The 24,696-nt window shown below is 34.7% G+C and overlaps 1 protein-coding gene across 2 annotated transcripts in view; it reads left to right on the top strand.

Moving 5' to 3' along the window:
* The first annotated feature begins 3,244 nt into the window (after positions 1 to 3,244).
* Positions 3,245 to 24,696, top strand: part of LOC105341917 (transient receptor potential cation channel subfamily M member-like 2) — a 38,516-nt gene continuing 17,064 nt past the window's right edge. For both annotated transcript variants that reach the window (XM_034458159.2, XM_034458156.2), the window contains exons 1-10: positions 3,245 to 3,418; positions 3,655 to 3,749; positions 4,131 to 4,314; positions 4,812 to 4,992; positions 5,180 to 5,343; positions 5,767 to 5,956; positions 6,053 to 6,159; positions 6,851 to 6,945; positions 8,787 to 8,980; positions 9,229 to 9,329. In XM_034458159.2, coding sequence (XP_034314050.1) covers positions 3,272 to 3,418; positions 3,655 to 3,749; positions 4,131 to 4,314; positions 4,812 to 4,992; positions 5,180 to 5,343; positions 5,767 to 5,956; positions 6,053 to 6,159; positions 6,851 to 6,945; positions 8,787 to 8,980; positions 9,229 to 9,329 — 1,458 coding nt within the window. In that variant the 5' untranslated portion in view covers positions 3,245 to 3,271. The remainder of the gene's footprint in view (positions 3,419 to 3,654; positions 3,750 to 4,130; positions 4,315 to 4,811; positions 4,993 to 5,179; positions 5,344 to 5,766; positions 5,957 to 6,052; positions 6,160 to 6,850; positions 6,946 to 8,786; positions 8,981 to 9,228; positions 9,330 to 24,696) is intronic.

Raw genomic sequence — 24,696 nt, 5'->3', positions numbered from 1 at the left:
CACTAAGAAACTAGCGAAATGTAAAAATTTAATAAATTTGATCCGATCCTGATTGAAAAAAAGATGATATACTGTATACAGGTCAGAAATGTTTGAAAATTGAAATTTTACAAATATACTGCAGTTTACTCCGATTAATTCATATGTAATATTAAAAGATCAGTAAATGAAAGAAACCGTTTTACTGCTAAACAACCTGGACATCGTGCAAAAACTTTTTTATAACTTTGTTAAGGATCATTTTAATTACAATCGGGATCGGTTCAAAGAATATGTGAGAGTTTTACAATATTTTTTAGAAATTAATTAATTATAAAACATTTCGAAATAGAATGATACAAGAACTATTGTTCAGGTGAGCGATGTCGCCCATGGTCCACTTGGGTTTTATTGCCCTCTTATCATGCATATCCCCAGCCCCTCCCCCTCCTACACAGGCAGAGACTTGAGAGATAGCAGAGCGTTGAAAAATTTGACCAGTCGCCCAGTCATTACCTTGATCTCTCCATAATCTCTTCAAATTTTTAATTAAACCCAAAAAAGTTTCTCAATTATAGTAATGATAAGCAGTCTCACCCACGACCACTTAAAAGCACAATAAGATCGCACATTAATCTCTTTATACCAAATGTTTAAATCGCATCTTTGCTCTCAGTAATCTTTCTTACAGTTTTTTATGTAATATCTGAGCAATCTCAATTTCAATGGTCGCACTTACTCGTCGCAAAACAGTCGCCAATCGAACTTCCAGTATGCGCCCTCTGTGTGCTTATTGCAAGAGAGTGCATGTGGGTAATGATGTCTCTTTCATTGACACAGACGTAGACTCGTAAACCGCCGACAGATCGAACAAGCATCATCCGAATTTCTCCCACCTTTCTCCATTAATTGAGAAGGAAATGTAAGAAATACCATCCCGTGTACAGAGTGATCCCACTGTTTCGGACTGTCTGTGCATTTTGACAAGGAAACCAATGTCTTTGAATTTGTTTAAATTCAAATTTACCAGAAATAAAATGTAGATATCGGATATGTTTGTTATTTAGTATCCTTGTAATGAGAGGGGAACGATATTGCTAATGTAGGAGTTACTGAATTGTGGAGGAATTTTGTTTCGGTTTAAAATGCTACTATGAAGAAAATTTTATAAAACAACGTGTTCGAATATTTAAACTTGTGTAACCACCACTTAAACTGGCTTATGATATTAATGTTGTGATACACAATATTCATTTTTTAAAACTTATTACAGAAGCTGCAATGGATGAGGCCAATCGATGTTCGTCATTTTATTAATTAGGCAGGATGGCTGTGGTCATTTTTAGACTGTATTGATCTCCTTTAGAAAAAGATCTCTTTATAAAAAATATAGAAAAATATTCAAATTCACAGCTAAATTGTGTGGAAGGTTTCTTTACCAAATAATTATAATAGAAGAGCTTAAAAATCCTACACGATCTTAATATCTAAGATGAATCTTGTGGGTAATTTGTTGACCAGCCAGTCTCATTGGTTGTTGTAGTACCAAAAGTACCAGGTACGTTTTATTCACCGAGGACATAAATAGAGGTGCAGTATACGTACCAAAACTTATAAACTTATTAAACTTAAGATTTACTAGAAAAAAAACCTTTTAAAGTACATTTGAAATATGTTGATAGTCCATGCATGGATAATATGCATATGACAGCCTTCTAGAGAGCTGTTATTATTGCGTTTGATGCATGATCTACAAAACGTATTGAAATTTTACGGAAGCTTGTATTAGCGGTAGTTTGGTTAACATCTGACTGAATAGGATTGCACGACCGACTTTTCCTCAAACATCAATTGGATCGACAAAACAACAGAACAGAACAACTGAAATAGACTTAAAACACTTATCGCATACGGAAACGTAGAGTTGTTCACTTATACAAGCTTTTATGGAAAAATATAAATCACCCCCAGATAGGTCACAAAAGTTGATTTCGTTCTGCATATCTTGCTACATGAATGAGTCATGTACTTCTAGCTCGTTATCTTATATCTGAAATGAAAGTTTTAAAATGAGATCACCACTACTGGTACTCCTAAAGGTCGAACGAAATGGAATGAAATGTTTCGTTATAATTATCGTTTGAATTTTCCAATTTTCCATTGCTTACAAAATTGCCATTAAATGCAATTTTTTAGCAATTGCAACTTTAAAAGCTACAAATATGTGGAATTAAGAAATGCAACATGTCATTATTTTAATAATATTTTTTAAATAAAAGAGTTCACAAAATAATGCATACGATATGCATAAAACATCCATACTGGTCAACACGTGTCTAGAACTATTTCACATGCTGTTGATATTTTCTTTCAGGGACTATGAACGCCCTGTAGATCTAACCGAGGAAGAAGAAGGTACAGAGAACCAACAGGGAACAGTTAACAGAAGGCATCACCAGTATAACGACGCCGAACAGCACGGGCAGACCGATACCTGTTGTTAAATAACTTCATCGTTAATCAATTTAATCACCATTTCTATTACAAGTCGACATGAGTTTTGTTTTCTTTGTAACTACATGTATTACAAGTACAAGTGTAAAGGTAGAATACTATGTAAAAACTTGTATATTGTATGATTTATATATATTTAAATTTTTTTTTTTTGGGGGGGGGGGGGGGAATATGTGTTTTAGTATCCAGGGTATTGGTATTATGGAATTAGTATACGTGTTTTTCTTTATTTTGAAATTAGAGATGAGTTTTGTAGATCATTGTAATAGTTCTCTGCTTAAGATCTATTTCGGAAATTCATTATTTTATTATGAAAATATATATATCCAGTGCTGATAGTATATGTAATAATTCATGCTTTATGAAACTTGTATAAATATAATTATCATATTGTAAACTTGTTTGTATAGGTAAATGATATAATTTTATACTGGCGAATAAACTTATAAAATTTCGACTTTGAATTTATTTAAGGAAATGAAACAAGTTACAGATTTCATAAAATGTGCAATTTTTGGGACAAGTAATATTACAGAGTGCATTACATTGTAATATAGTTTAGTTTCAAAAATCATAATGTAATGTCGTTTAAAATGCAAAAAGATAATATCTGTAACCGAATCTATTTTAATGATGACGCATGATAAACATATTCACAAAATGATCGTTTATAAAAAATAAAATAAAACCTAGTTTTGAAAGCTAAACGAACTTAACAAACAAATAAATCATTAACAAAATAGGAAGATAACCAGGAAGACAACACAAGTTGCCCGCCATGTCACACAATGGCAGCCTTTATTTGAACCGGATGCAGGTTGTCGGCCATGCTCGTGCTGTCGGCCATCTGCGTATCAACAGAGAACGGCAAATGGCTCGGGCGTCTAGATTCATTGACCCTTCCTCAATTGGACAGGCGGATGAGGTTAGTATTAGAATTCGTTTTTATTGTTTATATGTATACGAAACATATGCAAATGGTAAGGACACAAGTTCTAAAACTTGAAAAAAAATATAAAAACCAAAGGATTTTGTTAAAGCTTTAAAAATGCATACTGTTTCACTAGACGCATTTCATCGCACCGTGAACAAATGTACTTTCTCCTTTTTGACCCCTGATGTCGGCGTATAAACCCTGTGATTAAATGAACTTCTTTTTAGGAATTCTCACAAAGTCCGGAATCACGATGGATTCGGAAGAAAATAAAGATGCGCGAATGCGCAAGGTTCCTTGCTGCGGATTTGGAAAAGAGCTTGTGAGATTTTAATGTTACTTTCATGTACAGTTATCAATCAATAGAAGTAATTTGCATTTCAAAGTTAATATTTTTTAAAATCAGAAACCGGCCAATTTCAACCGTTAAGTTTCAATGCAGCACTTATACTGTACGACTCCTGACTAACAAGGGTGTTGACTCTCTAATACAGTTATGCGATTTGAATTTACTCAAACTCAAATTTGCGACCCAAAAATTTTCGCGAACAAACTTAAGGTAAAATTTGGCACATACAAGCACTTTTTTAAAATATCAGTTTTAAGAAATTCCTGACAATTTTTTTTCTATCCGCAAACTCTTCCACCAAAACTTTTATTACATCAAAACTATCTGAATAAGTAATAAATCATTTTCTTTTAGCAAAACTGAGAAGGACACACTATGCTGCTGTGGGTTACCTTTCTTCAAACACAATAGGTTTACCGCCATTGCCAACTCACCGCCATCAGCTGTCACGTGGTCTTGGAAAACAGACACTAATGTCCTACCAACCAATGCTTTTGGAGAAATTGAGTTCGTGGGCTACGATGAAATTCAAAGAAAGGTAAAGATTACTGGATTAAAGTTAACAAACATGATTGACTGTATAGCAAACTAAACCGTGAGTGGCGATATAGCAACAAGTCTGTCTATGCAAAAGGGTAAAAAAAATATGCAAAGATTGGTGAGGACATTAATAAATCACGCAAAGTGACAGAAACAACAGTAAAATTTAATGCGTTTGGTATCAATGATTCATTTCTACAAGATGTATTGGAAAATTTTGAGAAAAGTCTAAACTAGGCAAAGTTTTATTTGCAATATGCTGCAATTATTCGCATGTTTGGAATTGTAGTCCTACGAACATAGAGGGCGTAAGTGTTGTTGTTAGGGGTTATCTTATCTTGCCAATGTGTAGAATTGGAAATTATAATCAAGAGATGAATATGATAGAGCGTTGTAATCATTTTAACAATCTTTTTCTGATACAGTTCTATTTCAATCATGTAAAAGCACAAATATCAGACGTTTGATTTAGGAATTTTATTTATTTTGGGGTAGTATGTTCGAATGGACGCGGAGACAAAGATGGGCGACGTGCTCCACTTGTTGCTGGATGTCTGGGACATGAAGAAACCGAATCTGCTCATTTCTGTCATTGGCGGAACAGAAAACTTTCGCCTCAAATCCAAGCTCAAGGACATTTTTCGGAGAGGAATGATTAAGGCGTCTAAAAGCACAGGTTTGCTTTTTCTGGTTTTGTACTAAATATTTAAGAATAATTTTGAGCACTAGCATCAAATGTATTTGCCTAATTGTTTTGAAGTCTATGGTCAACAAACATCAGCATCAGTAATACAGAATCCTTTCAGGTTGATATACACACATACATGTATTTAACATCGATAATGTCTCTATTTTGTGACCAGGGGCGTGGATTATATCCGGCGGAATGAACAGCGGAGTGATGAAGTACGTGGGTGAGGCAATGAGGGACTACTGGCTGACCGCTGCGTCCACCGTACCCGCCGTGGCCCTGGGGATAGCCAACTGGGGCAGCGTCAAAAATCGCGAAGACCTCCAGGACGATTTTGTAAGGGTTTTCAAATCATCTGTCAGTATTTTATGAAAATAAATAATTTCAGTTTATGATTGAACGTTCCAGTAAATGCAAATTACACTGCTTCAGTATTGTTTAAAATTTCAAATAATTGCTTTAATGAGAAATATTAATTAATTGATAAATACAATTTTGGTTGAGTACGGAAGTTATTTTTAAGGGAGAGGGCCCAACTTGTGATCGTTTTATTGCTGTCTTGTATAGAATGCTCAGTATATTCCAAAGGGTGGAAAGGGTCTATACTCTCTTGATCTGGCACGGCATGTATTCAAATTAGATTGTGTTCAAATGTACCCGAAATAGATACTCAGTATATGCCCACATTACCACATAAAGCTAGCTATTAGGAATTTATCTGGTCTGAGCCTGATTTTGATTTTCTTTCATTTACAAAAGGGTTCGGGGCTATGGCCAGCAACATACACTCTGATTCCAGGTACTGAAGGGAATGAAAAGTGTCTGGATCCAAACCACACCCACTTTCTGCTGGTAGATAATGGAACTACAAATCAAAATGGATTGGAGGTGAAATTTCGGGACGAACTAGAAAGACAGATCGCAAACACAAAGACAGGGAATTCTCAAGGTTCACTCTATGAAAAATGAAGACAAACCTTTTCCACAAAAATTCAATCTCTTTTACAGTTTTTTTTTAATTTACAGAATTTAATTTTACTAATAGCTGATGTTAATATTCCAATGATTCGCCTACTCATAGAGGGAGGAAGGGACTGTCTGGAAAGTGTACAGACGTCGATTAGGAGCGGGATACCTGTGATCGTCGTCAAGGTAACTGGTTGCCTGGTAAACTGTTTTATTCATTCGTACCCAAAACTTCGCTGAGTACGAGTTAGCTTTCCTTGCATTGAAACTCAATTATACAGATTACCATGTTTATCGATATGTGCCAGTGATGAATAATTTTGAAATCTAATAAATGGAATTCGCTATATCTGATAGGTTCAAATATTTTTTTTTTCAGATTAGCTAGTGGAATAAAACTATATTTGCTTTAAGCAGACTCATTATAAGTGTGCAGGCTATATTTATGTTTTACTGTGTATAGTTAAGGTGAAAAAAGGTTTCTGTATATTATCATAGTGTAAAAAAAACTCACGTCAATGATAGATAAACTTCAAGCAAAATTATGATGCCATATTCACAGTCTGTTTTGCAAAAGGTAACTGTTATACCGCATATCTAAGTGGTCAAAGCATGTAGGCAAGAAACAGTTATTCACCCTTTCTTTGTTGCGGCCTACTGTGTCTATGTACTCTTCTGTACTGAAAATGCACAAACTTTAAAACAGAAAAATGAGTAAATATTTTTAAAAGTTTCACGTATAATTTATTTTACTTTAAAGTTTATTCTTTAGCAATTCCAAACTGAGTTAAATGGCATATTCTTAATAAATGTAAGTTTGCTATTAATTCACAATTTTTTTTAATAATACTATTTTCTCTTTGAATTATCATGTCAGTGGTCGGGAGGTTTAGCTGACTTGCTGGCGTCTGTGTACGAAAGTGCAAAGGTACAACAAGTAGTGGAAAAGCTACAGGGCGCCTCCAGAATGAGGTCAGTCATCATCTTGGGTTGTTGTTGTGCGTCATATCAAGAACATTTCACTCAAAATTAAGTCACCAGAAACGATTGGAGGGCTTTGATTATGTTTTTTTTTGGCCTGATTACTAATAAAAATTGAGAATCTCTTATAACTTATATAGCCGATCTTAAGTTCAAGAATAAATATATGTAATGATAACTTTAAAAAAATGATTTTGCATTCATGTTGACTGTGTCATTTACGTATTGAGTCTTTCAACATTGTCAAATTTGAACAACACAATTAAAAAAGAAATCCCAAGATATTGTGACCGCGTAGATTTGTACGGTGCTAGGGAATTCTTCTGCAACTGCATCCGCCGTGTGCAGTACGAACGGGGTGAGGGAATGTTGGCATAACGGGTATAAGGTTGTGGCGCGTTGTAGGCCGTAAGGTAAAAACGAAGGGTAGGTTTGCCTTACTCCCGAAGATCTACAAGTATACAGTTCCAGAGAAATAAACAGGCAATTGATGCAGGATCATTCTGAATTTATTGGACGCGAATCAACGATGGCAACATTATAACAATATAACAGACAGACATGTTACAAACGAGTCGGATATGGCCAGTATTGGCCTCCGGACTCAAGACTCTGGGTGAGTCGGACGTGGCCGAGGCTGGCCGCCGTATTCCAGACTGCGATTGACAATTGTACATAACTATATATAAGAATCTGAACAATGAGTATAAATTGACAGGTGATGACATAAGTAAGCTGAGTGAAAGGTTCACAGATATAAAATAATTAAATAAACTCATTGAGTCTTTGATGTCCTAGAATTGAAAAACTGATAATTGCACAATGTTGTTTTAAGAGATTAACAGTCCTTGAGACATGGCACTCTGTCTCTTTGAAATCATATATAGAGTCCGAAAAGTGTCAATCACTAAATAAATAAGTAACTTTGTAAGAAATAAACTGTCAAACAACATTACTTATTATTATATTTTCATGTTAAATACTGAAATCTGATTGGTTAAGACGCAGTTGATAATCCATTCTATTACCCTCAGCGTTAGCAACACACTTGGTAACGGGTAACACAACAAATTGTTACATGCGCATAAATTATGCGCGTACGGTTCGCCATAGAATTCACGTCATTCCAATATAAAAGCAATATCGTTTTCTTTGAAATTAAGACATTCAGTATAATAAAATAAATAGTGCCTGTTAACAGGCACTATTTATATAATGGCGCTGGGAATATTTTCTATGTTTACTATTTGTTTACTATCAAGAAAATCTGCTTCGTCAACAAATTAGGATTTTTAAGGCATAATGAAATATCTATTTAAAGCAATATGAGCTGCATTTTTTAGAATTTTATTTTGCTGCAAAAACCTGCTAGTATGATAAATCTGCATGTAACTTAAACTCTTATGATAAATTAAAATTTAAAAGAATCATTAATTTCGTTAGATGAAAGATTTCTCTTCTAAGGAATATATAGCAGATCAATTATTTGTACAGGACGACAATAATTCAATTTTGCTTCACTTAAGGCCTCTTTACGGCTTTTCCAATAAAAAAAAAATGGCCAACGGAACTTTAAAAAACCATATTTTTGTCAATTAAGTAAAAAATAACATTTTCGTAAAAATTATTTCAGCATGAAAATTGCAGCTCATGTTGCTTTAATGAATACTCGGACAATAGTTACTTTGTTGTCCCCTCCTCGACAGCCACTATTTCCCTCGGCTTCGCCTCGTGAAAAGTTGGTGTCTCGGGGGACAACAAACTTGCTATCATCCTCATAGCCACTGAATACTAGGTACATATATATAACATATTCTTTGCGTTATATCAAGGTCGCGCTCCGTCACCGACAACATCATACCCAGCAAACTGAGGAGGGCGATAGAGAAAACGTTGGGGAGTAACAATGTGGAGGGGTACTGGAACATCCTACGGGAGTGTGTCTACGAGAGAGAACTGGTCACCGTGTTCGACTATCACAAAACACTGGAGATTGACGTTGCCATTCTCAAAAGCCTACTCAAAGGTGAGCACATTTTACTTGAATCATGCACAGATTTAGAAATTCCGCGTGTAACCCCCCCCCCCCCTTTGAAAAATGCAAACTTCTCATAGTAAATTACCAAAAACAATTTTTGCACCCCCTGAAAACAATTTTATTCTCTCTCTCCCAACCCCTAGAAAAATTTTGTGGATCCGCGCATGTGAACACATTATCATCTAACAATGGTTTAAATGATGAATGGATAATGATGTCAACAAGTTTTCTTGCAGCCAATAAGGATCAAGAGTTTGATCAGTTGAAGCTGGCCTTGGCCTGGAACAGAATAGACATTGCAAAGAGCGAAATCTTCACCGAGGACAAAATATGGCCTGTACTTACTCTGCTTATTATTGCCTCGATCATTTATGTTCCGATAAAAAAAAATCCAATAAGATAAAGCTTTCAAATTGGTTCTTCACTGGTTTACAACTTTATGATGATTTGTTTTTTTTTTTTTTACTGTACAAGGTCAATGCTGAAAGAGTTCAAAGTCATTTTTAATGTTTGGCGGCATATACATGTATATAATTTTTACTAAATAATTATCTGTGACTTTATTAAGGTCTTCCGTTGGAAACGGAAGACCTTATTGTTTTTGCTTTGTTTCTTTTCCTCTATTATTAAGGTCTTCCGTTGGAAACGGAAGACCTTATTGTTTTTGCTTTGTTTCTTTTCCTCTATTATTAAGGTCTTCCGTTTTCAACGGAAGACCTTATTGTTATTGCTTTGTTTCTTTTTCACTATTATTAAGGTCTTCCGTTTCCAACGGAAGACCTTCTTGTTATTGCTTTGTTTCTTTTCCTCTATTATTAAGGTCTTCCGTTGGAAACGGAAGACCTTATTGTTTTTGCTTTGTTTCTTTTCCTCTATTATTATTATTATTAATTTTTTTTTCTGTCACGTTTTCTCAAAAACGCTTCAGCTGATTTTCGTGAAACTTGCAGATCTTATTCATGACAAAATTTGTAAGAAAATTACACGAGATTTTTTTGGTCGTCACTTCCGGTACCGAGATATTAAAGATTTTATGTTTTTGCTTTTTCACAATTTTTCTCAAAAAGTATATCAGATAGGACTTTCAAATTTTCAGAGAAGGTAGAGAGTGAACGGCCGCAGTGCCCTTCGCATATCCGAACGTCCGCCGTCACTTCCGGTCGTCACCGGAAGGAAATGAAAAACCTTAATTTTTTAATTTTTTCGATTTGAATTTTTTTTAGTTTTTCATTCGATAGAGACGCTCTCAAAACTTCAGAATGTGAAATTCGTTTTAAAATCAATCCACGCATTCTTGAGATTTTGGACTCCAAAGTTCTGAAGCGAGGGTCCGCGTAGCTCAGTCGATAGAGTGGTGGACTTGTGCCCAAGCGACCCGGGTTCAGTCCCTGAGTGCCGAATCTTTTTTCTCTCTCATTTGTGTTTTGGTTAATGGGTTTATCTTTAAAATGATGGATTTGAATGTTTTCCGGGATCCGTTTTATTTTTGTCATAAATAAAAAAAGATAGCGGCTTTTTTTAGTACAAATATAGAGCTCTTTTCTGTCAGCAGCTCTCTAATTTACGACGCTCGTCGCATCGCCGACATCAAAGACATGCCGCCGAAGTGCCCCTGCAGTTCGACCGCATTAGAGTTCGCTGGGTCGCTTTGCCGGTGTAACGAAGAATATTGACCCGGGTTGAAAATTGACCCGGGGTTCATTTTTCAACGTTAAATATTGACCCGGGGGGTCATTTTTCAACGTTGAAAATTGAGACCAAAATTGTGAAATTTATACCCGGGGTCATTTTTCAACGGTATGAGAAAGATTTTTCTAAACTCTGATGTCCTCGACCCGTTGAAAATTGATCCTGTTGAGAATTGACCCAAACCTCAGAGTTTTGATCTAAACTGGAACTTACTCTACACGGTTTAAATGTACAATCATGCACATATTTGAAAGTTTCAGTTTTAAAAAATGTACGTACTGTCCGATACATATGCGGACGTGGCTAATTTCTTTTAGGCTGATATGTCCAATTAATCATTTAGTTTTTAGATTGAAAATATGATATCCATTCATTATTACAATACTATGTATAAATGCTAAGAAGATGACCGTTTGATTCGGAATGAAGCAGGCGAGTAGGGCTAGAATATTTTTTGACATAGATGACGTGGTTTTCATTCTCTCATGTGACAGAATTTAAAGTTTAAACTTGTCACAATCTCTGATAAATATATCTAACAAACATATTGTCCGTCACTTTTAAGGTAATTCAAAAATTTTCATATATACTGGGTTTTTTTATACGTATATATACAGCATATACATATTTACACATATTTTTAATTTTTTAAGACTTTAAAATGATTTTTCATAAACTTGTCTGATTAACTTTATTGAAGCACCATCCAATTTTCTGCATATACAGTCATGGTTCTTCTTAAAAATGCAATTTATTTCTATTATTTTTAATTCTATTATTTACCTGTAAATTAGAAACACAGGCAACTGACGTAATATATTTTCTCAAAATTAAAAACATATACAATCTAAAGCAAAAATGTTATCAATTTAAAAAAAAGTAGGTTTGCATCTAAATATACAGTCGGAGGATGGTTAATCTAATTATATTAATGGTATATACATTAAAAAGGTATGCGAAAAGTATACAACTGATAGAAATGTTTTTTGGAAAAATCCGAATTGCTTAAACATGTACAAATTGAAGCAACCAGAACAGTGACAGGGATCAGAGTTAATTCTTCTAAAATAATGTTATATAGTGAGCTTAATTTGGAAATCTTGCAATCTCGAAGGGATAACCATAAATTAATTATATTCTACAAGAATATAAATGTTTTAGCACCACAAGATATGTTAGATTGAATTCAATCATATTTTCTTACTGAACATGCAAATAATCATAGATCGAATTAGTTTTTTACTATCTACCACTATATACTTATTACAATAGCTTTGCTCCGTCTACATGTAAATTATGGAATAAAGAAAATTTCATCAACTTTATCTTTCTAGGCTATTAAGTCAAAACTTAAAGAACAAAATATACCTAGAGTTTACAAACCTTTCAGTTAAGACAATAGGAACTATTATTTTACGTCAATTACAGAATAAAGCTAGTAAAGCTAACTTATTTAAGGATTTTTTTTCTGATGTGAGTCGATGTTTATACTGTGGGTCTGAATCTGAATGAAATGTGATTTTCCCCTGGATATCCAAGATACACTCAACAAAGAGACGAACTTTTTAAACAACTTATTGACATTAGTGTACCATTTTATATGAACTATATACTTTGTGGCAGTTCTGACTTTTCATATAAATAAAATTGTAAAATTGTTTCCCATGTTTATACTTATATTAGATCTCCAAAACGTTTTCGATTCTCTTAAGGTACACTGTTTAAGTATTATACCTGTATATTTACTTAATATATAGTTCCCTTTTATTTACTGTTCTTTTCAAATGGGCTAGATCATGAAAATCTCATTCTTATGTTTGTATCTCTGCAGGTATAAATGAAGGTGATATGTTTGTTAATATAGGTGTGAGTGAACATGTCTACCAACAATATGTCATACAATCATACATGATAAATATTCAGATAATTATCAAATATTCAAGTACCTCATGTCTTATATACACATAAAATACACATTTAACACGTTAAAATTAAATTAATAATGTAGGTGGCTGTGATAGGAAAGTCAATCATCTACTCCAACGCTGCTGTATGATCCTCTACTACTTATTTCTATTCAAAAAATGCAATTTACCAATTTATTGACGAAAACAATTACTGTTAGTAAATTTATGATACATTTTTGTGATCAAAGCAATTTAGACACTTTAAAGCAAAATTCTATTGTCATCCTGTACAAAAATTAGGTTGCTAACTTGCTACAGATTCCATGAAGCAGAATTGTTAATGCCTAGAAAAATTAGCGATTTGATGATATTAAGTAACATTAAAAGTTATTCTAACGGAACAAATAAAACACCAAAATTCGGCTTTCTAGATATAGTTACTGCAGCATTGTTCATGAAAGAGTACAATCATGTTAGCATATCATCATTTTGTAAACTGTTATTGGCTGGATGGGTGTGAATACAAAATTCAGACAGTCACAGTTTTAACAAACTGAGTGGGTGCAAACACAAAAATCTCAATATGACATACAGTAATTTTTTTTATTTACACTCACTCAGAAAATTTACAATGAACAATATCAAAGTTTCAATTTACTGGGTGAACGTAAAACCAAAATTAAATAATATGACGTATTGTAATTTTTTAAAATTATTTATATTTGTACACTTCTCCAGCAAATTAAAAAGAAGAATTGAATATTTTAACGTGTAACCATGTATACTAATATTATTAAAAAACATGTATTTCTTTAAAAATATATAGATATCACACACAGCAATTATACGCGAAAAGTTTATTATGAATAAAATAGTTATTACATGTACATATTTAAAGGGATACTATATGTAAATTCAAAAAATAATTATTTAAGTCTCATTTTAATCCTCCCCCCCCCCCCCCGTTGAAACATGTGAACATGTATATCTAAAGAATAAATATATAAAAACTGATAATTTTTAATTAAATAAACTCAAGTTATAATATTGATTCGTTAATTTGTGCTTCTTTGCTGTTGAATTTTGAACCGGTTTCATGATCAAAATTCCACGATGCGGGTCAATTTTCAACGGATTAGGGTCTTTTTTCAACACCTTTGGTCTCAATATTCAACGTGGAAAAATGACCCCCGGGTCAATTTTCAACCCGGGTCAAAATTCTTCGTTACACCGGCATCAAAGAAATGCCGCCATCTCAATGACTGTATGCACACAACATTTAGCAATGCACCCACGTTATTCTACTCGGCTTAAAAAGGAGGACTGCTTAGTATTCAATCCCATATATAGATACACACATGCATGTATACATGCGTTTATTGACAAAGGCTGCTTATATATTGATTTCCTAAACATTATAAAACGCTATGTAATCAATCTCTCTCTCTCTCTCTCTCTCTCTCTCTCTCTCTCTCTCTCTCTCTCTCTCTCTCTCTCTCTAGTACAAATGTTTTAGCATTTGAATAAGAACTAGTACAGGTAACGTGGAGTAAATTGGAAAGAAGCTAAATGCACATTGGCGTCCAAAAATTATACATATTTTATATCAAATTACAGGATAATGTCTATGGATTCAAATAATTTGAAATTCATTGTTAAGTGATTGTCTTCTTACTGATTGGAAGTCAACGCTAAAAAGTCATTTTTATTAAAGATGGTGTACTTTTTCCTTTTTCTGCATGTCTATATACTGATACAAATCTGTTGCCTGTCGGGATTAAGAAAAGCCTCCGAAGTTTATACACGTAACTATACAAACGAACGGGTGACTGCGACAAAGTTTAAAAACTGACCACCCGTTTATGAGTGTTTGAGCCTAAGAATCTCTCTCTCTCTCTCTCTCTCTCTCTCTCTCTCTCTCTCTCTCTCTCTCTCTCTCAAGTACAAATGTTTTAGCATTTGAATAAGAACTAGTACAGGTAACGTGGAGTAAATTGAATAGAAGCTAAATGTACATTGGCGTCCAAAAATTATACATATTTTATATCAAGATCCGGGATAATGTCTATGGATTCAAATAATTTGAAATTCATTGTTAAGTGATTGTCTTCTTACTGATTGGAAGTCAACGCTAAAAAGTCATTTTTATTAAAGATGGTGTACTTTTTCCTTTTTTGTGCATGTCTATATACTGATACAAATCTGTTGCCTGTCGGGATTAAGAAAAGCCTCCGAAGTTTATACACGTAACTATACAAACGAACGGGTGACTGCGACAAGGTTTAAAAACTGACCACCCGTTTATGAGTGTTTGAGCCTAAGAATAAATAGATGTAAAAAAAAATCAATAGTTACATCTTTCAAACAACGCTTATACATTGTTCTAACATATGTATTTTATTTAGAAATTGTGTAATATGTGATATTTAGAATTTAATATTCTACGTTTAATAAAGCAGTCAACGACCGACCCCCCCCCCCCCCCTCCCAATTCATAAAATCATTTAGTTTTTTTGGCCCGATTTTACTTGATCTTTGATCTTGGGCCTTTTATTTTAACTAATTACCATTCTAGATAACTACTAATTACCAGACCAATTCGTTCATTAATAACAGAGTTATGAAGTTTTTGGCATTTGAGTTTCAATTGTCGTGTTTGACATGTACTATAAAAAAATTCTAACTTCCAAGCCCTTCACTCAATCCTAATTAAAATTTGTGAAAATGAACCTTGGACCCCATTCTTATTGTCTGTGAAATATGCAGCGGATTGAACAATTAAAACAAAATTCCTGAAATTAAACGGTGCTTATTGCCTATACCTGGAAATTAAATTTACACAGTACACGCACCGACTCCCCCCCCCCCCCCCGCCCCTTCCTATTCACAAAATCATTTAGTTTTCCTGGCCTGATTTTACTGGATCTGTCATCTTGAACCTTTATTTTCAACCTAGTTCAAGTCTAGATTACTGTACTAATGACCAGACCTATTCGTTCATTTTTAAGAGAGATATGAATTTTGGGCATTTGAGTTTCGATTGGCGTGCTTGACATGTACTGTAGAAAAAATTCTAACTCCCGAGCCCCTTACTCAATCCTAATGAAATTTTGTGTAAATGTACCTCGGACCCCATTCTTATTGTCTGTGAAATATGCAGCGGATTGAACAATTAAGAAGAAATTTCTGAGATCAAACGTCGAGTATAGCCTGTACGGGGACTTAAAAGTTACACAGTACAAGGGATGTAAGCAGCCGCGTAATATTTCTGTTGCATGTATATTTCTTGTTTTCCGTTTAGTCTGTATCTACGATAGCGTGTGAACTACTTATGAATGTTAGAACTGTGGAAATTACTGTCATCAAATTTTTACCGAATAAATTTACGTGTTACTGATTTCGTTATTTCTACATTTATAAAGATTTTATCAATCCTGCTGAAATAGAACAGTCAAACATAATAGTAAACGACATGAAAAAACATTCTCAACACTGAAATACATGGGTAAAATGCATCAGTCATTGTTTTAGGACTTCCCCTAATTGTTGTTAACCGAATCCGAGATCCACACCTCAAAATTCTATTTTCGATTTATTTAAGACGAAAATCAAGCTCGGGTCTTTTCACCCCCCCCCCCCCGGCCCTCCAGACACAAACACGCATCAATATTTCAAATGACCTCGCACTGTTACCAAACCTGAATAGTCAGACATCTTACACGTTGTTTTTCATCTCATACAAAAACTCAGCTCCTCTCCCGGGCGGAAACTTCCAAAATTCAAAGAAAAATTCGGGAATTATTTCGCATCAGCCATGTTTTCAGACACCTGCAAAGGCTGTGTGTTCTAATCTCGCCGGAGCCAAGATTTGTTCTTTCTCTCTATTTCTTATTTCTTTCTCTCCTTTTTGTCTAATTTTCTAACTAAATTATATATATATATATATATATATATATATATATATATATATATATATATATATATATATATATATATATATATATATATATATATATATATATATTCAACATAAAAGGGTGTTTGACTGTAGTACAAGTTGAAAAACCACTCTTTAATTAAGATTTAGACAAAAACAGTGTTTTATTATTAGGGTCTTCCGTCTTCAGCGGATGGAAGACCTCCTCGTTGCTCGCAACGAGATCGTGTCTAGTTATTATTATTAAGGTCTTCCGTTTTCAACGGAAGACCTTATTGTTATTGCTTTGTTTCTTTTCCCCTATTATTATTATTTTTTTTTTCTTTGACGTTTTCTCAAAAATGCTTTAGCCGATTTTCATGAAACTTTCAGATCTTACTGAGCACAAAATTTGTAAGAAATTTATCAATCATATTTTTGGTCGTCCCTTCCGGTACCGAGATATTAAAGATTTTATGTTTTTGCTTGTTCACAGGTTTTCTCAAAAAGTATCAAAGATAAACCTTTCAAATTTTCGGTGGTGGTAGAGAGTCTTTAGCCGCAGTGTCTCCCGCTTATCCGAACGTCCGCAGTCACTTCCAGTCATCACCGGAAGGAAATGAAAAACCATAATTTTTAAAAAAAAATTTCAATTTCTTTTATTTTTTCATTCGATAGAGACGCTATCAAAACTTCTGAATATGAAATTCGTTTTAAAATCGATCAACGCATTCTTGAGATTTTTGACTCCAAAGTTCTGAAGCGAGGGTCCGCGTAGCTCAGTCGTTAGAGTGGTGGACTTGTGCCCAGGCGACCCAGGTTCAGTCCCTGAGTGCCGAATCTTTTTTCTCTCTTATTTGTTTTTAGATTAATGGTTTTATCTTTAAAATGATGGATTTGAATGTGTTCCGTTTTATTTTTGTCCTTAATAAAAAAAAATAGCGGCTTTTTTCAGTACAAATATAGAGCTCTTTTCTGTCAGCAGCTCTCTAAATTCCGACGCTCTTTGCATCGCCGACATCAAAGACATGCCGCCGAAGTGCCCATGCAGTTCGACCGCATTAGTTTGCTGGGTCGTTTTGCCGGCATCAAAGAAATGCCGCCACCTCAATGACTGTATGCACACTGTCACAACATTTAGCAATGCACCAAGTTATTGTACTCGGCTTAAAAAGGAGGACTGCTTATATATAGATACACACATGCATGTATACATGCGTTTATTGACCTAAGTTGCTTATATATTGATTTCCTGAACATTATAAAACACTATGTAATATCTCTCTCTCTCTCTCTCTCTCTCTCTCTCTCTCTCTCTCTCTCTCTCTAAAGTACAAATGTTTTAGCATTTGAATAAGAACTAGTACAGATAACATGGAGTAAAGTGGATAGAAGCTAAATGTACATTGGCGTCCAAAATTATACATATTTTTTTATCAAGTTACGGGATAATGTCTATAGATTCAAATAATTTTAAATGCATTGTTTAATGATTGTCTTCTTACTGATTGGAAGTCAACGCTAAAAAGTCATTTTTATTAAAGATGGTGTAGTTTTTCCTTTTTTTGTGCATGTCTATATACTGATACAAATCTGTTGCCTGTCGGAATTAAGAAAAGCCTCCGAAGTTTATACACGTAACTATACAAACGAACGGGTGACTGCGACAAGGTTTAAAAACTGACTACCCGTTTATGAGTGTTTGAGCCTAAGAATACAAAGATGTAAAAAAAAAAAATCAATGGTTACATCTTTCAAACAACGCTTATACATTGTTCTAACATATGTATTTTATTTAGAAATATTGTGTAATATGTGATATTTAGAATTTAATATTCTACGTTTAATATAGAAGTCACCGACTGACCCCCCCCCCCCCTCCCAATCATAAAATCATTTAGTTTTTCTGGCCCGATTTTACTTGGTCTTTGATCTTGGGTCTTTCATTTCAACTAATTACCATTCTAGATTACTGTACTAATTACCAGACCAATTCGTTCATTAATAACAGAGTTATGAAGTTTTTGGCATTTGAGTTTCAATTGTCGTGTTTGACATGTACTATAAAAAAAAAATCTAACTCCCAAGCCCTTCACTCAATCCTAAAAAAAATTCGTGAAAATGAACCTCGGCCCCATTCTAATTGTCTGTGAAATATGCAGCGGATTGATCAATTAAGACGAAATTCCTAAGATTAAACGGCGCTTGTTGCCTATACGGGGAATTAAATATACACAGTACACCCACCGACCCCCCCCCCCTTTCCTTTTCACAAAATCATTTAGTTTTTCTGCCCTGATTTTACTGGATCTGTCGTCTTGAACCTTTATTTTTAACCTAGTTCAAGTCTAGACTACTGTACTAATGACTAGACCTATTCGTCCATTTTTAAGAAAGATATGAATTTTTGGGCATTCGAGTTTCGATTGGCGTGCTTGACATGTACTGTAGAAAAAAATTCTAACTCCCGAGCCCCTTACTCAATCCTAATGACATTTTGTGTAAATGTACCTCGGACCCCATTCGTATTGTCTGCCAAATATGCAGCGGATTGAACAATTAAGAAGAAATTCCTGAGATCAAACGGCGAGTATAGCCTGTACAGGGACTTAAAATTTACAGAGTACAAAGGATGTAAGCAGCCGCGTAATATTTCTGTTGCATGTATATTTCTTGTTTTCCGTTTAGTCTGTATCTACGATAGCGTGTGAACTACTTATGAATGTTAGAACTGTGGAAATTACTGTCATCAATTTTTTACCGAATAAATTTACGTGTTACTGATTTCGTTATTTCTACATTTATAAAGATTTTATCAATCCTGCTGAAATAAAACAGTCAAACATAATAGTAAACGACACGAACAAATATTCTCAACACTGAAATACATGGGTAAAATGCATTAGTCATTGTTTTAGGACTTCCCCTAATTGTTGTTAACCGAATCCGAGATCCACACCTCAAAATTCTATTTTCGATTTATTTAAGACGAAAATCAAGCTCGGGTCTTTTCACCCCCCTCCAGACACAAACACGCATCAATATTTCAAATGACCTCGAACTGTTACCAAACCTGAATAGGCAGACATCTTACACGTTGTTTTTCATCTCATAGAAAAACTCAGCTCCTCTCCCGGGCGGAAACGCCCCAAATTCAAAGACAAATTCGGGAATTATTTCGCGTCAGCCATGTTTTTTAGACACCTGCATAGGCTGTGTTTTCTAATCTCGCCGGAGGCAAGATTTGTTCTTTCTCTCTATTTCTTTCTCTCCTTTTTATTTAATTTTCTAACTAAAATATTCAACATAAAAGGGTTGTTAGACTGTAGTACAAGTTGAAAACCACTATTCAATTAAGATTTAGACAAAATCAGTCTTTTATTATTAGGGTCTTCCTTCTTCAGCGGAAGACCCTTCAATTCTTGTTGTTATTAGGGTCTTCCGTTTACAAAGGCAGACCCTCTTTTTTTTCTTCGGTTTTTTTTTATTACAGGTCATTAGACCTGTTATTAGGTCAAAAGACCTCTTATTTAATATGAAATAAAATGGGGCTGGTCCTTTAAATAAGGGATCCAGCGGGGTGTAAAATCCTTCATCCATCGCTCTTTTAGATCACATCTGCATTTCCTGATATGTTTCGTTGATGAAGATAAAAGGCAAGGTCATTTCCTCTTCTAAAAATCCGACGGAAGACCTCCTCGTTGCTCGCAACGAGATCATGTCTAGTTATTATTTTTTTTTTTTCTGTCACGTTTACTCAAAAACGCTTCAGCCGATTTTCATGAAACTTTCAGATCTTACTCATGACAAAATTTGTAAGAAAATTACACGAGATTTTTTTAGTCGTAACTTCCGGTACCGAGATATTAAAATTTTTATGTTTTTGCTTGTTCACGATTTTTCTCAAAAAGTATTCATGATAGGACTTTGAAATTTTCAGAGAAGGTAGAGAGTAAACGGCCGCAGTGCCCTTCGCATATCCGAACGTCCGCCGTCACTTCCGGTTGTCACCGGAAGGAAATGAAAAACCTTAATTTTTTAATTTTTTGGATTTGAATTTTTTCTATTTTTTCATTCGATAGAGACTCTCTCAAAACTTCTGAATATGAAATTCGTTTTAAAATCGATCCACGCATTCTTGAGATTTTGGACTCCAAAGTTCTGAAGCGAGGGTCCGCGTAGCTCAGTCGTTAGAGTGGTGGACTTGTGCCAAGGCGACCCGGGTTCAGTCCCTGAGTGCCGAATCTTTTTTCTCTCTTATTTGAGTTTTGATTAATGGTTTTATCTTTAAAATGATGAATTTGAATGTTTTCCGTTTTATTTTTGTCATAAATAAAAAAAAAATAGCGGCATTGTTATCAGGACAAATATCTAGCTCTTTTCTGTCAGCAGCTCTCTAAATTCCGACGCTCTTTGCATCGCCGACATCAAAGACATGCCGCCGAAGTGCCCATGCAGTTAGACCGCATTAGAGTTCGCTGGGTCGCTTTGCCGGCATCAAAGAAATGCCGCCATCTCAATGACTGTATGCTCACAACATTTAGCAATGCACCCACGTTATTCTACTCGGCTTAAAAAGGAGGACTGCTTAGTATTTAATCCCATATATAGATACACACATGCATGTATACATGCGTTTATTGACCTAGGTTGCTTATATATTGATTTCCTGAACATTATAAAACACCGTAATCTCTCTCTCTCTCTCTCTCTCTCTCTCTCTCTCTCTCTCTCTCTCTCTCTCTCTCTCTCTCTCTCTCTCTAAAGTACAAATGTTTTAGCATTTGAATAAGAACTAGTACAGGTAACACGGAGTAAAGTGGATAGAAGCTAAATGTACATTGGCGTCCAAAAAAATGACATATTTTATATCAAGTTACTGGATAATGTCTATGGATTCAAATAATTTTGAATGCATTGTTTAATGATTGTCTTCTTACTGATTGGAAGTCAACGCTAAAAAGTCATTGTTATGAAAGATGGTATACTTTTTTTCTTATTTTTGTGCATGTCTATATACTGATACAAATCTGTTGCCTGTCGGGATTAAGAAAAACCTCCGAAGTTTATACACGTAATACATGGGTAAAATGCATCAGTCATTGTTTTAGGACTTTCCCTAATTGTTGTTAACCGAATCCGAGATCCACACCTCAAAATTTTATTGTCGAATTTATTTAAGACGAAAATCAAGCTCGGGTCTTTTCACCCCCCTCCAGACATAAACACGCATTTATATTTTAAATGACCTCGCACTGTTACCAAACCTGAATAGTCAGACATCTTACACGTTGTTTTTCATCTTATACAAAAATTCAGCCCCTCTCCCGGGCGGAAACGTCCCAAATTCAAAGACAAATACGGGAATTATTTTGCGTGAGACACCTGCAAAGGCTGTGTGTTCTAATCTCCCCGGAGCCAAGATTTGTTCTTTCTCTCTATTTCTTTCTCTCCTTTATATTTAATTTTCTAACTAAAATATTCAACATAAAAGGGTTGTTGGACTGTAGTACAAGTTGAAAAACACTCTTCAATTAAGATTTAGACAAAAACAGTCTTTTATTATTAGGGTCTTCCGTCTTAAGCGGACGACCTTTCTATTCTTATTGTTATTAGGGTCTTCCGTTTACAAAGGCAGACCCTCTTTTTTTTCTTCGGTTTCTTTTTATTACAGGTCATTAGACCTGTTATTAGGTCAAAAGACCTAATTTGATATGAAATAAAATGGGGCTGGTCCTTTAAATTAGGGATCCAACGGGGTGTATAATCTTTCATCCATCGCTCGTTTAGATCACATCTGCATTTCCTGATATGTTTCGTTGATGAAGATAAAAGGCAAGGTAATTTCCTCTTCTAAAAATCGGACGGAAGACCTCCTCGTTGCTCGCAACGAGATCGTGTCTAGTTTTTATTGTTTTTTTTTCTGTCACGTTTTCTCAAAAATGCTTCAGCCATTTTTCATGAAATTTTCAGATCTTATTCATGACAAAATTTGTAAGAAAAGTACACGGGCTTTTTTTGATCGTCACTTCCGGTACCGAGATATTAAAGATTTTACGTTTTTGCTTGTTCACGATTTTTCTCAAAAAGTATTTACGATAGAACCTTCAAATTTTCAGAGAAGGTAGAGAGTGAACGGCCGCAGTGCCCTTCGCATATCCGAACGTCTGCCGTCACTTCCGGTCGTCACCGGAAGGAAATGAAAAACCTTAATTTTTCAAATTTTTAGATTTGAATTTCATTTATGTTTTATTCGATAGAGACGCTTAAAACACTTCAGAATATGAAATTCGTGTTAAAATCGATCCAGGCATTCCCGAAATTTTGAGTTCAAAAATTCTGAAGCGAGAGTCCGCGTAGCTCAGTCGTTAGAGTGTTGGACTTGTGCCCAGGCGACCCGGGTTCCATCCCGGAGTGCCGATTATTTGTTCTTCCCTAATTTTGTTTTGTTTAAGGATTTTACCTTTAAAATGATGGTTTTTATTGTTTTCCGTTTTATTTTTATCATAAATAAAAATAATAACAGCTTTCTTAGTACAAATATAGAGCTCGTTTTTGTCAGCAGTTCGCATCGCCGCCATCAAAGACATGCCGCCGAAGCGCCCCTGCAGTACGACCGCATTAGAGTTCACTGGGTCGCTTTGCCGGCATCAAAGAAATGCCGCCATCTCAATGACTGTATGCACACAAAATTTAGCAATGCACCAACGTTATTCTACATGGCTTTAAAAGGAGGACTGATTAGTATTTGTTCACATATATAGATACACGCTTGCATGTATGCATGCGTTTATTGACATACGTTGCTGATATACTGATTCCCTAAACACTATAAAAAACTAGAAAATCTCTCTCTCTCTCTCTCTCTCTCTCTCTCTCTCTCTCTCTCTCTCTCTCTCTCTCTCTCTCTCTCTCTCTCTCTCTCTCTCTCTCTCTCTCTAAAGTACATAAGAACTAAGTACAGGTAACATGCAGTAAATTGGATAGAGGCTAAATGTACATTGGCGTCAAAAAATTATACATGTATTTATTTCAAGTTATGGGATAATGTCTATGGATTCAAATAATTTGAAATTCATTGTTTAATGATTGTCTTCTTACTGATTGGAAATCAACGCTAAAAAGTCATTTTTATTAATGATGGTGTACTTTTTCCTTTTTTGTGCATGTCTATATACTGATACAAATCTGTCGCCTGTCTGGGATTAAGAAAAACCTCCGAAGTTTATACTCGTAACTATACAAACGAACGGGTGACTGCGACAAGATATGAAAACTGACCACCCGTTTATGAGTGTTTGAGCCTAAAAATAAACAGATGTAAAAAAAAAAAAATCAATAGTTACATCTTTCAAACAACGCTTATACATTGTTTTTAACATATGTATTTTATTTAATACCACATATTGCAATATGTGATATTTAGAATTTAATTTTCTACGTTTAATATAGAAGTCACCGACCGACCCCCTCCCCCCTCCAAATTCATAAAATCATTTAGTTTTTAGGGCCCGAATTTACTTGATCTTTGATCTTCGACCTTTAATTTCAACTAATTACCATTCTAGATTACTGTATTAATTACCAGACCAATTCGTTCATTATTAACAGAGTTATGAAGCTTTTGGCATTTGAGTTTTAGTTGTGTTTGACATGTACTGTAAAAAAAAATTCTGACTCCTAAGCCCTTCACTCAATCCTAATGAAAATTCGTGAAAATGAACCTCTGACCCCATTGTTATTGTCTGTCAAATATGCAGCGGATTGAACAATTAAGACGAAATTCCTGAGATTAAACGGCACTTGTTGCCTATACGTGGAAATTAAATTTACACACTGTACACGCACCGACCCCCCCCCCCCTTCCTATTCACAAAATCATTTAGTTTTTCTGGCCTTATTTTACTGGATCTTTCATCTTGAGCCTTTATTTTCAACCTAATTCAATTCTAGATTACTGTACTAATGACCAGACATATTCGTTCATTTTTAAGAGAGTTATAAATTTTTGGGCATTTGAGTTTCGATTGGCGTGCTTGACATGACTGTAGAAAAAAACCTTGGACCCCATTATTATTGTCTGCCAAATATGCAGCGGATTGAACAATTAAGAAGAAATTCCTGAGATCAAACGGCGAGTATAGCCTGTACGGAGACTTAAAATTTACACAGTACAAGGGATGTAAGCAGCC

The sequence above is a fragment of the Magallana gigas genome, chromosome 5, assembly GCF_963853765.1.
Source record: "Magallana gigas chromosome 5, xbMagGiga1.1, whole genome shotgun sequence".
Classification (NCBI taxonomy): Eukaryota; Metazoa; Mollusca; class Bivalvia; order Ostreida; family Ostreidae; genus Magallana; species Magallana gigas.
This window is presented reverse-complemented; position numbering and strand designations above follow the sequence as displayed.